The following is a 13,520-nucleotide window of genomic DNA, read 5'->3' as shown; positions in this document are numbered from 1 at the left end:
CCATCCACTCGACAGGAAACAATTTGTCCACATACGTATCGCACCCACAACCATATACAATTCCATTCTATATATCATCATCATCAACACGAATATATATATATATTTCTTCTTCTCCACTCGAAAAACTCGAACTCCATTTGTCGCGAGGGTATTTTTAATCCGACGCTTCCGGGCGTCGCGACGCCGCTCACATTTTATTCGAAAGGACCCGACGGCAACGGCCGTGAGGGATTACGCCATATACTTGTTATGCCATCAGGCGCTTGGGCCTTGGAAGCCCTCAAGCTACGACCCTTCAAATCCCGGACGTGTGTTTTCACAGCCTTCCCTTGTCCTCCGTTTCCTTCCTTATGTCCCTACAGCTTCATTATCGCGCTTTTAATCCGACTGACAAACACATCTCAAAAGGCTGTGCGGTAAAACGAAAAAAGTTTTGAATGAAGGAAAGAAAATGAAGGAGAATGGCACATTGGCTTTGATAAATCTACCAATTATAATAAAGATTACCTAATCACATTGTTATCCACATTCATTGCCTTTTTTTCGCATGTAATTAATCAAATTGAGGATTGAAAAACTCTTGGTCAATGACCTAGCTAGCATGAACAGTGAAAGCTATACTTTGAATATTTTATTTTTAGTTTCATATTCTTAATATAATATAATATTAAATGCTATACATTTAGTAACAATACGCATATCAACAATACACATATCAAAGTCTTAATTGCAACAGTTCAATTACATAAAATATTAGTAACAAAAAAAGTGAAATAAAAAAATATAATTTTATAATGAACAACTGCGTTTTGACAACAACTACTTGATTAGATATAGAATATGTTAAAATATATGCCAAAATGTAATCAAATTGTTTATTTTATTGTTTCAAATATATTTATTTGTTATATTGTAGTATTAATGAAATAATTGAATCCTACAGTTTTGCATTTCTACACATAAAATAATCCTGCATAAATTATAATTTAGTTCAATATTTTATAAGTTTCATCATTCAACCTGTCATAAAAAAAATAAAAATCTATGGTAGCTATAAAATCTTCTATAAAAGTTGACAGTTTCGAATGTCACCAACAATAAAATCTATTGTTAGAACGATAAGTACCGAAAGGGTGCTAGAAATACAGATAAAAAATCTACAAATAAAGCAATATCTCGCATAGTGCGGATAATCGGTTCCGTCAATTTCCCGCACTGTTTGAAACCGATTACAATAAAACCTATAATATAGTTCAATATTTTATAAATTTCCTTGTTCTTCCTTTTATCAAAAAAATAAAATCTACGAATGCACTGGAACCTCGCTTAACAAACTTAATCCGTTCCAGAATTTTCGAATTTCTACTGTTATATATAGATTTTTACTCTTATAGACAAATACTTGTATAATGAAACAATTTTTCCCATATAAATTAATGTAAAATTCGATAATGTGTTCCATGTCGGAAAAAAAGTATAACTTGGTCTGGATTTTTTCATGATTTTTATTCGGAGACATGCAAGAGAAATGCTCGTTGTATTTGTTAATCGAGGTATGACTATATTCTTTACTTGAAAGAAAATTAATTATCTAAATACTTTTTTTATTTACTTACATTATGATTATCGAATTTATACATAATAATGTTTATTGAACTGTTTTGATGAATATGTCATGTCTGCATTAGTAATTCCTTTTGGTTCTGAAGAAAATTGATATTGAATAAATAAAAATAGCGAATGCTACAAGTGGAACGTATTGATGGGTATTTTTATTGATGTAAGACGAAAGGGAAATTCAGAACATTAAAAATACGATGAATTGGTAATTTCAGCATCTGCCAAACGATTTCCATAATGATGTCCAAAAGGAAGCTCTTTTACTTTCATTTTTTCCTCGAAGAAAACGATTTTAAATAATGAATATTTAAATTTGATATTGATTTATGTAAAAAAAATACAGTAGAACCTCGCTTACCTCGTACTTCGCATAACAAGCATTTCGCTTAACGAGCAAAATGAATTGTAAGAAAAATGACTCGCTTAACGAGCGACGTTTCTCATAACGAGTGACGATGAGAAGATAAGTCCCGGATTGCGCGCCTGCTACATTATTTTTAATACTTGTGTGCACATGGATGGAACTATGTGTATTTTTGAATATGTTTCACTATTCGAGTAAAAATCCGGAAATTTTGTATCGGATTCCACTGTATATATATAAATAAGATATTTTCTTGATAAAAATGTTTACATACTAATTATTATAATGTTTATATCATAAATACTTAATTATTGGGTCTCGTTAAAACATAAATATTGATTGAGATTGGAAATATTATTTCAAGTCAGTTTTCTTTTACTCTAATAACATTTAGCAGTTTGGGTTTGAACACAGGAAGTTTGTAAGAAAGTAATAAAAAGATGGAAGAGACACAAAACGTATAATGGAATGTAGATTGTAGAAATAATAAATGAAGAGGATTCTGAATAAAAAGCAGGAGGAATGAACTTTACTAAATAAAGAGACGTTGTGGAGATGTAAGGACCACAGAAAAGATATGCGAGAAATGCATACACATTTATTTTCATTTCTCATAATTTGACTGTTACAAATTGGACGAACAATTCGTATCAATTTAGATATATTGATTAACGTAATTCGATTTTAATTACTTATTATTGCAGATTTAGAATTTTAAGTTTAATTGTATTTGCAAAAGCCTCGTTAATTATTCTTAAAATATGAAAAATAATAAAAAGTAATGTATATTTGCCTCAAGTAAACCAGTTTTGTATAAATTTATTGAAATGTATGCAGGAATAACAAGAATATTTGCAAGATTATTAATAAATCATATTAAACCTCATCATCATAAATTCATATATTTAATAATTATAATCCAGTACTTATAATTTTTCGAATAACGAAATTGTATCTTTAAATATTGATATACAGTGGAATTTCATCTCTCAAACACCTCAGTTTACGAACAAACATTCGATACCCAAACAGATAAGTTTGATGCAAACGTAAACCAGTTTTATATATATTTCTTGAACTATATACAAAAAATAACAAGAATATTTGCAAGATTACTAATAAATCACATTAAACCTCGGTTTACGAACAAAATTTCAGTTCCAATGCAAATTTAAACCAGATTTGTATAAATTTCTTAAAATTAATGCAGGAATAACAAGTATATTTTCAAAATTATTAATAAATCGTATTAAACATCATCATCAAAATTAAAACTTTTAATCAATATAATCCTAAATTGTTAAATGTTAGAATAATGATTTTTGATTTTTAATATTGATATATTGTGGAATTTCATTTCTTAAAAAAGCTTCGGTTTCCGAACAAAATTTCGGTACACGAACAGATAATATGTTGTTATTTTTATTATTTATTAATTGATTATGGAGAAAATGGTTTATGCTCTCGGAAAATTCGGTTTTCGAACAGCAGCAGCGAATTGTGTTCCGCTATATTTAATTTACTAAAATCTAGATTAGAGTTATCAGTAAGTCATAAATTATATAAATATATTTTTTTTATGTCGTAATAATTTTATTCACAATCTGTTCATCAATGTGAACATTGACTAAATTTAAGATTTAGATTGACATTAAATGGATAAGCTTTCCCGATGGATAGTACCATCAGGATGATTTTGAACATTAATAATTACTTAAATCTAGTGCTTTGCAATGCTTCAGCCTGTTTGTGGTTTCACTGTTGTCGAGTAGGCCAATAGCCAGAACATTAGTATGTGACTCCAGTTCATCTTAGTATCTACTACTAAATGTTGGTATTGTATAGTCAACCATATATATATGAAGATCTACGTGTATTTGTTTATTCCTGATGAACCATGGAGCCCTAATAATACTTCTTAGGCATTTTGATTGGAGCCTTTGTATAATTTGTATGTTCGATTTACTGGCCGCGCCCCACAATTGGATACCTAGTTTCAGTATTGCTTTCTATATAAGTTGTCGTGTTCCAGGGTTAAGAAATCCTTGGACACCGTGGATTATCTAGTAGTTACGTCGTTGCGGAGTCTTAGAGGGTTTTATAAATATTAAATGCAATATTCTTAATTATCTTTATTGTATACATCGGAGTTTTATTGAGAAGTCAACTAAACAATAGTTGATTATTAACTAAGAGTTACATTCTCCTCTTAAGTTAGTATTTATGAAGCAAGTGCTCTTCCTTGGACTCTCCAAGTAAGACCAACTTCTCAGTTCGACCCCTTAGCTAAGACTTCCTCTCGGTTCGATCCCTTAGCTAAGACTAAATTATATTAGTTATAGAATAGATGACAATAAATTGGTCGGCCACGACAAAGTAATTTATTTTCTACTGATAATTCCGATCTTTTCCCTAGAACCAGTAGAGTTTTCTAAACATTATTTCTAATTGCTCCCTCTTAACCTGAATATGGTCTTTCCAGGTGATTCTTCTGTTGAGATGCATGCCTAGATATATGACTTTTGCTGCTTTGAGCAGATCTTGTCCATTAAGTTTTACAGTTGGGCAGATATCTTTTTTAGCGTAAATGTGATATGCACGGATTTCATTTCGTTAACTGCTATTCTCCATTTTTAAGCCATTCTTGTAGCTTATCTAAATTTTCCTGTAGATATTCAGATGCTACTGCTGTATTCTCATCTGATGCCAAGATTGCTGTATCATCAGCGAAAGTTGCAATCGTAGTATTGTTAGTTTTAGGAATATCTGCTGTAAAACACTTCTCTGCGGCACCCCTGATTCTATTGGATAAATCGGTGTATTTGTCTTCAATGTTTACCTGAACCATTCTATTATCGAGGTATGATTTTATTATTTTAAAATAATTATATGGCAAGTTCTTCTTTATTTTGTACAGTAGTCCGAGATGCCAAACTTTGTCAAATGCTTGCGATATGTTAATTAAAGATAGAACTATTTTTCATCTAAAACTTTCTATTCTTCAGATTTATATCTTACACACAAAAAAATAGATCTAAATTTAGAAAATAATTTCAAAGATTGGATCAAGCCAAAATAACATCCTACTAATCGTTGGAATATTATCCAAGTTCAATCGGTTCGCCAAGCAACGTGTTTTTCTCTCACGGTCTGACTTATTTTCGATTTTAAAATACACTACAGGTGATTATACGCGCCATTGGCTACGTACCAAACGAATGGAATAACAAATAACAAATTAATATTGTCAGCGAACCAAAAAAATACTAATAGTTCGTTGGAAAAAAATAAACAAAGCGATTGAAAAAAATAAATTTTATTTAAACCATTCGTTTAAAATAAAACATGTTGACAGTAATTGAGTTTTCTGTTGTAATTATGACGTCAATGAAATTATATTAATTACATTCCTAGAGAGAGAAATGAAACGTTAGGTAATTTAAACAGAAGTTAATTAATTCATTGTTTACATAGAAATATATGTTGAAGATGAAAATACTCAACATTAATGAGTTAAATTTTGATGATTTTAGATAAGCTGTATTTTTATTAACTTCAATGTAAAGGTCGCATATCTTTGGACATATGCCAGAAACGTGGAATTGTAATCTATAAATAACATAGATTGGAATGTTTCAAAATTTTATAATTATGTAATATCGATAATATTTACTTCCATATATACTATTTATATTTTTTTATCAAAATCTATTCTACTGAACATTTAACATCTGTTCGCTGTTGACATTCGGAAGTATAATATTTATTTATTCTTTACTTAAATCTAAATTGGAGATCTAAGGGCTTGATGCGCTTTAATCTTCTCCTTGTCACGCCGTTATCCACAAGGTTGACCGCCAACGGGTTCGTATGCGAATCAAGCCTGTTCGTGTATTTCCTGGAGAAATCTATGGCAACCTCTTTCACTGTTTTTATTCCAAAGTCCTGGCGCAGTCTTTTATTGATGATGTACCATAGTGTACCCGCAATTTTTCTAATATATTTAGATTGGAATACTTGTTTTTTTTTAAATATTTGTTGAGCTTGCTGTTCCCCACAATTGGATACCGTATGTCCAAACTAGTTTTAATATGACTTTGTACACTAAAAACTTGTTCTCCTGCAAATTTGTGCGCAGCAACCAATACATATTTCTAAATTTTATTTCTAGTTGTTCACGCTTTACCTGGATATGGTCCTTCCACGTCAGTCTCGTGTTTTGGTGCATTCCCAAGTATTTCACACATCTTCAAGCTGAAACTTGTGGAGGACATGTATCTCGTTATTAGGTGAAAATAACATTATGCACCGATTTCGACTGGTTTATAGTAATTCGCATTTTCCTGAACCATATCTCGAGCAGATTACGCTCTTCTTGAAGGTGTCCAGATGCAATTATGGGACTTTCGTCTGATGCCATGATTGCTGTACCATCTTCAAATGTTGCCATATTTGTTTTCTCTGTTTCTGGTATATCTGCAGTGTATAATAAACATAAAATTTTTCCCAAGACACTATCTTGTTGAACGCCTGATTTGATTGGGATTCAGCTCAGTTTGTGCTTCCTCCAATTTGATAAAAAAACTTTCGTTCATTTAGGTAGGATTTCAACACATCATAGAAATTATGTGGAAGTTGCATTTTCAGCTTGTAGAGTAAACCTGTATGCCAAACTTTATCGAAAGCCTGTGACACATCAAGGAATACAGCTGAACAATATCTTTTCTCTTCCAGATCCTTGGCGATGGCATCAACTAGTCGATTAACTTATTCTATCGTACTGTGTTCTCTGCAAAATCCAAACTTAAGGAATAGTATTTCAAATACTTTCTAAAGATATGGTAATAAGCTTATCGGCCTGTAGGTTCCTCTGTGGGTTTTCCTGGTTTCAGGATCATTATTTGTGCGACTTTCCATACAATTTACATAAATATATTTATAATTCAAAATTGGATTAAAACAATCAATATTTTAAGTAATATTGACTAGAATTGCGCGTTTTTTAATTAAGCAGAAATACTTTCGATAAATGCTTTTTAACTATTAAACATAAACATCCTGATGGCGCCACTACATGTATGTTTAAAGCTACATAATCTATACTTTATTTATAAAATCAACACTCATTTTCTATTTAACAAGTATTATAAGTAAACATTTTCTTTTCTTACGTATTATTTTGTATGATTACTACACAGAAGTCAGTAAATAAATGAAATAATACTCACAATCAAATGACAAAAAGAAAGTACTATTTAATTTTCTTATCTGGTCATCGAACTCCCTTGATGAAAGCATAAATAGCATGACTATTAATTTACAAATAAAATGTTCAATTTAACCTGAATTCCCTTGTCGGCATTCATTATTTTTAATTACGAATTTAATGAATATGCGCAATATTAATATTTGTGTGCAGGATTTATGAAAGTTTTGTTACCTCTGCACGAAACGTACGTTCTTTTTGTACAATTAGTTTATTTTTGTTGTTTATATATACATACATGTATGTACTTCTTCGCTCTTCTCAGATTTTTCTTCTACTCGCTCATGGACATTAAAGCAAATTATTCTTAACGTACTCGGCCGAAATGAAAGCAAGCACCTTATCCTTCATAGCGACTTGATGATATTTATGCGAACGTGTACTTAATTCACGTAATTAAGTTCAGTTAGAAAGTGAAGAGTTTTGCTCGACTTTATTTTTGTTGCAGCTATTACATATTTTTTTCCTGTTTATTTTGATTGCGCTTTTTACGATTAGAATATCTTAGAGAATGTACATTTAATAACTATTTTTTTTCTCTTCTAATGAATATCGAGAAGATCATTAAAATTGTACTTAATCAAGGTAATTTAAAAAGTTGGATTAAATCAGTTTGCGTCAATAAATTAATATATTTGAACAATAAAAAAAATTATGTTCAAAACTTATAATTCTATTAATAAATATTTTCAATTCAATATTTTTGATCGAAGTTTTAAAGAAAACACGATTGTTTTTAGAAGATTAGTTAGAAGAGCTTTCTTGTTGGTAACTGTTTTTTTTTAATTTATCATACGCCTCTATTTTGAACTTTGTCCACAAGATGGCTCCACTATCTAATTTCGATAGTTAGTAGATAAAAGCTTATTAATTGTATATAGGTGGCTGTTAAACCCGAAAGGAGTAGAAATATTATTTTTTAATTGTATATAGCAATTCATTCAAGATTCAGCCAATCTAAGAGCAGATCTCACAAAACTAAAATGCCCACTTCCAACATCTATCAACACTCTCATGACAACGGCTGAACGTACTCGGCTATTTTGGAATTCCTCCGAAGGACTAACCAATTGCTATAGAACACACACAACAGCTTCTATATTGTTATACTTGTAAATCCTTTCCAGACTGGCTCTCGTCCTGGCGCTCCGAAAGGGCAGGAATGCTGGGATAACCTAAAAATGGAACAAAACAAAAACAAACACCCCCAGTAAGTGATTGGCAAATGTGTCCAGTGGATCGCCAAGTGGAGCATGCGCCGCCTCTGATAATGGTTGGCGCTGGTAATAATAGAAGAAGAAGAATTGTATATATCAATACCTCCTATATTGCGTCTTCGATCAGTGCTGATGATAGTACAGTTTGAAAATTTCAAAACTAACTAAATTTTAATCGAGTTAAATTAAAATAAATTCTAAAAAATTAGTACAAAACATTATTTTTTTTATACAAGAATGATCGGTTTTTCTTCCTCTATACATGAAAATACTTATAAACCTTTTTTTGTCTGTCAGATTAAAACCGGAAGACAAGCGAAGATTCGCTTCAATCAATGGGTTAGATTGACGGTTAGATTAGCCTTACAAAAATGTCCTTGAAGAAAAAGCCGCAAGAAGACAGTCATAAGAGAATAAAAAAAGAGAATTTAGCTATGTATTATATAAAATAAACTAATTATTTCGTTTTTTTTTGAGTAAACGTTATAAATATTTTTTCTTAAGAGTTGTTTTCGGCATGGATGTATTAATTTATATGAGAAAAACGAGGGTTCACTGTATTTACTATTATAAATATATTAATTATTTACTTAGTAATACTTAAATCTCAGAAATATTGATTGTAAAATCAAAATCATATTCTAATTGTTCCTAAAAACTGAAATTTTGAAACAAAAATAATTAAATGAAACAGAAATATTTAAAAGGATATCTGACATTTACATTATATAGAGAAAATGTTGCATAAGGAAATATAATAAAAGATGAATGTTCTTTGCAACTTTGTAATACAAGACGTATAACGAGACTGTGGCAGATCAATGAATTAACGAGTGATATTTCAGGAGGCTGATGCTTTCAAAGGGGGATTTGCGCCGGAAACGATGTCCCAGAAGTCTAGGAATAGTTATGTGAGGATATAATAAAGGCGAGAATAGCGATCAAAGAAGTCTGCATCGATGAATTAACGCACATGAAAGCTCTGGATTTACGCTTTGTAAATAAAAAATATATAAATCGAAGTTCTCCTTTACATTATAATGACTATGCAATTAAATAAAGTTTGTAGGGAATATTTCGAAACGCGAATTGATTTATTTATTTACTTTACGGACGGAGTATCCTCTTTCCATATCGGATATTAAAAGGAAGGCATAGACACGAAAGGTTTCCTGTAAAACAAATTAAAAATAGAAGAGAAGGCGCTAGGTAAAATAATCTTAAGTTTGTAAATATTTCCTAATTTCCTAGACTAAACTGTTTTATTTCCGTACATAATTTTGAAATAAAACGCGAGGCTGTAATATGCCAAATACGAAAACTTCAAGCAGCTTGATTTTACACAAATATATCCTTTGACAAAATAAATGTAGAATTGTGAATCTACCAAAAGTTCAAAATAAACATAAAACGAATTAAAAAATAAATATGTACATAGAGGAGTACAACAAATATAAAAAATACAAATGGAATCTAGCTTAATCCGTTCCAAAATTACCGGATTTTTACTCCTATAATGAAATACTCGTATAGTGAAACTTATTCAAAAATACACATAAAGTTTTAAAAATGATGGCGTGCTACATCATTTTTAAAACTAACGTAATCCGGGACTTCTCTTCTCATTGTCACTCGTTATGCGAGTCATTTTTCTTACAATTCATTTTGCTCGTTAAGCGAAATGCTCGAGGTTAAGCAAATAAAAACTTTGGTAGTTATTGAAAAAAAGATCTATGACTGCAAAAGCTACAAAAAACTGTAATTTTTGTAACATGTTTTACCTATGAAAGAAATCATATAATAAAATAGTCCTAGTAAAACCTCGCAAAGTGCGGCTTCGATCAGTCCGGAAATAAATTCTAAAAAAAGTAATACACTAAATTATTTTTTTTATATAAAAAATTGGTCGTTTTCTTTCCTAGATTCCATTTCCTCTTTTTGTACAGATTATTTTTATACGATTTTAAAGTCCTCGATTACTCCGGTTTCAAACTGTTCGGTATATTAGCAGAACCAATTACCTCGTATAGTCCGAGCTATTGTTATATTTATTAATCTTTTGTTCAAGCAAGTATAAAAAAAGATTAATTAATACTGAAAGAGTTTTGCTAATAGCAATTAGTGTATATGCAATAATTTATGTTTATTATTATGTTGACTAATTAAAGAAAAGTCTAAACAAAAAAAATAATAAATTTGCATTTCATTTATGGTCGACAGAAATCTTTCATATGTCGCCAATTGGACACTACGCAGATCATTTGTTCAGTTATTGTGCCAAAATATGTTAGCTTTCTATTAAATAGTAATTTTAGAATACATTTTTTAAACGTATTCCTTTCTATTTCTAATACATTTCAAGTCGGTTATAACGTTATTTAAAGTACTACGATTGTATATCGTTATAACCATATAACATCGCAACTAAGTTAAATCATTTATACATTATTTACGTAATTTTGATATTTTAACAAAATAAAATGCAAATAAATTTTACTGCATTTTATGAAATAACTAAAGTGTATTGGTTATTAATCAAAAACTATTGATGTACATATAATTTATTAATTTTATTATTAATGTAATTGGTGTTAAGATATTGTATCTGTGCTTTTTATGAAACTTGATTTATGTGCACATTTTCATAATATTATATATATAATTTTCAATTCTACCTTGTATTATTCAATAAATAAATAAATAACTATTTCCATGTAAATATTGATTCAAACACATCAGAATGGGTCATTATTAGCATTTCCTCATTTCTTCCATTAGATATTAGTTATTCATTATTATGTGACTTCACTTCCGCGTAGAAGATTTATCCCATCTTCTCTGTCTTCATGCATGTTAAATAACAATTCTCCAATATGACATTTACTATCTTGCTACATTTGAAAAACGCATTTATGAATAAACAAATTTATTTCCTTTATAATCCAATCATTTCATACAAGAAAACTTTACTGAAATAATAAAAAAAAATATGAAACAAAATATTCACTCTGATAAGATAAATATTATTTATTTATTATAAACTTTCCAACTATTTTAGATTTATTCTTTTTTTTTCTTAATTCCATTATCTACTAAATTACTACAGTACAAATTATTTTAATCTTTACATTAATTTCCTTTATATATTTTTGTTTATTTTTCTCTTTTTTTTTAATATATCTTTAATATATTTTAAACTATTTCCGATTATATTATACAAGTTTTATTAATATGACTTTTTGAAATAAATTAATAAATATATACTGTTTTGGACGAAGGACCAAGTTGTGAATCTGGTCGTCGTTAGCCACTACAGACTACCGTCGTCCTTTCCCTTCAGGTAGTTGCACGGATATCTACAATCATGCGCGTTTGGACCGAAGTTATAGTGATACCAGCATAAATCATGTCGTGGACGTGAACGTGGTCGTGATCTCGGACTAAAGCTATGATCGACAGGTCGTCCTCTAATTACAGCTGATCTACTCGAAATTTCAACCGCCTCAATTCTCGTTGTAAGGTTATCCAATACTCTCGATATCTCTAACATCATTTGTGCTGTGGGCAACGTTTCTTCCATTGCTTTCTGATGTTGCGTCCCTTGTGCAACAATCGCATCTGCTGTTTTTGCCAGCTGGTCCAATTCGACGTTCTCTAGTTCAGCTATAATGGCACGTACATTAGAAGGTAACCGTTCCATCCAGACCCTCTTGATGAAATCTTCCGGCAGCTGAGTTCCGGCCAACTCTCTCAGATGACATAAAAATTTCGATGGCGCGCGGTCACCCATCTCTTCACGACTGAGCAACTCCCGTGTCTTCTTACATGATAATTCAATTAAAACATTTTTCAAATTTTCGTATTTACAAAATGCTGGTGGGTTACTTAACACGTTTTGCACTTCTCTTATATATTTCTCATCCAAGCAGCTTATAACGCACAAGTATTTGCTTAAATCCGAGGTGATTCCGGCACTTTCAAAACTGGTATCCATCATAACAAACCATAATTTCAAATTCCAAGGCAAAAAAATCGGGCGACGAAAGGCAGGTCCATTTTCTAGTTTGTTCTCCATCTTGTTTACTAATATCACGTCGGGGTCACGAATTCAGAGATGCTCGATTATATGGATCGGAGAGGAATGTTCGTAGAGTAGAAACACTTACTTACATTGGCAGTATTGACACATATGTTTATTTGGATAAATCGCGGATAGTTCACAATACAGAGAGATACACAGGATACAAAAATTACTTACAGGATATAATACAGAGAACCTTACTGGCTACCGAGATGCGACAAATGAGACAGATTTTGGATATTTTGCAGTTTATATACCCAAAGCAGGTAGTCCCCTTATCCCGGAATACCAGCTACGGGCTGGGGTGGGACGCACCCTACCGCGTTGGGAACGTCATATCCGGGCTGGAATAATCACCAAAAATTTCCACAAAAATTAAGAACAATAATATACATATATGAATATGATGATAAACATCATCAATTAGAACATAATTTTGGTTCATTACTCAACAACAGTATTGCTAAATGTTTAATTAAGTAAAATATGCATACAAAATCTGTGTATTATTTATATTAATATAATAGAATTAGAGCTATCATTAGGTAAAGGTGCGAACAACATACTTTAAAGGCTGTCAACAATAAATTACAAAAATAAAGAAAACTTAATGCAATAAGAAAAAAATGAATTAAATTTTACTGATGCAAAAGTCTATTGACCATAGCTCTTTCTGCACTATAATTATATTAAATTATACTTTTCTGGAACAAGTAACAACAAATATGTGAATATTTCTGAATATCTCGAAAATAAAACCAAGAACTTAAATTAACTATAAATTAAAACTTTAGATATTGGTAATTAATACAACAAAATCAAAAAATACTTGACTGTCTGTATAAGGGGAAAAATAATGTATGTTTAAGAAAATATTTTGTTCAATTAAAATATTGTTTGTTTTGAAGTTTTCAAACCGGACTATAGTAAATCCACGCAGATCGAAGCCGCATTATTGGAGGTATAAAT

The 13,520-nt window shown here is 30.5% G+C and overlaps 1 protein-coding gene across 1 annotated transcript; it reads right to left on the bottom strand.

Moving 5' to 3' along the window:
* Positions 1 to 11,780: 11,780 nt before the first annotated feature.
* Positions 11,781 to 12,464, bottom strand: LOC108560059. Its single transcript, XM_017917491.1, has one exon. It carries the CDS (start codon positions 12,462 to 12,464, stop codon positions 11,781 to 11,783), a length of 684 nt encoding a protein of 227 aa, XP_017772980.1.
* Between the last annotated feature and the right edge of the window lie 1,056 nt (positions 12,465 to 13,520).

Source organism: Nicrophorus vespilloides, unplaced genomic scaffold, assembly GCF_001412225.1.
Source record: "Nicrophorus vespilloides isolate i.1.1-1 unplaced genomic scaffold, Nicve_v1.0, whole genome shotgun sequence".
In the NCBI taxonomy this organism is placed as follows: domain Eukaryota; kingdom Metazoa; phylum Arthropoda; class Insecta; order Coleoptera; family Silphidae; genus Nicrophorus; species Nicrophorus vespilloides.
This window is presented reverse-complemented; position numbering and strand designations above follow the sequence as displayed.

Bases quoted from the DNA above. Each gene is read 5' to 3' on its own strand.
- LOC108560059 (XM_017917491.1), bottom strand. From the start codon at position 12,464: ATGGATACCAGTTTTGAAAGTGCCGGAATCACCTCGGATTTAAGCAAA.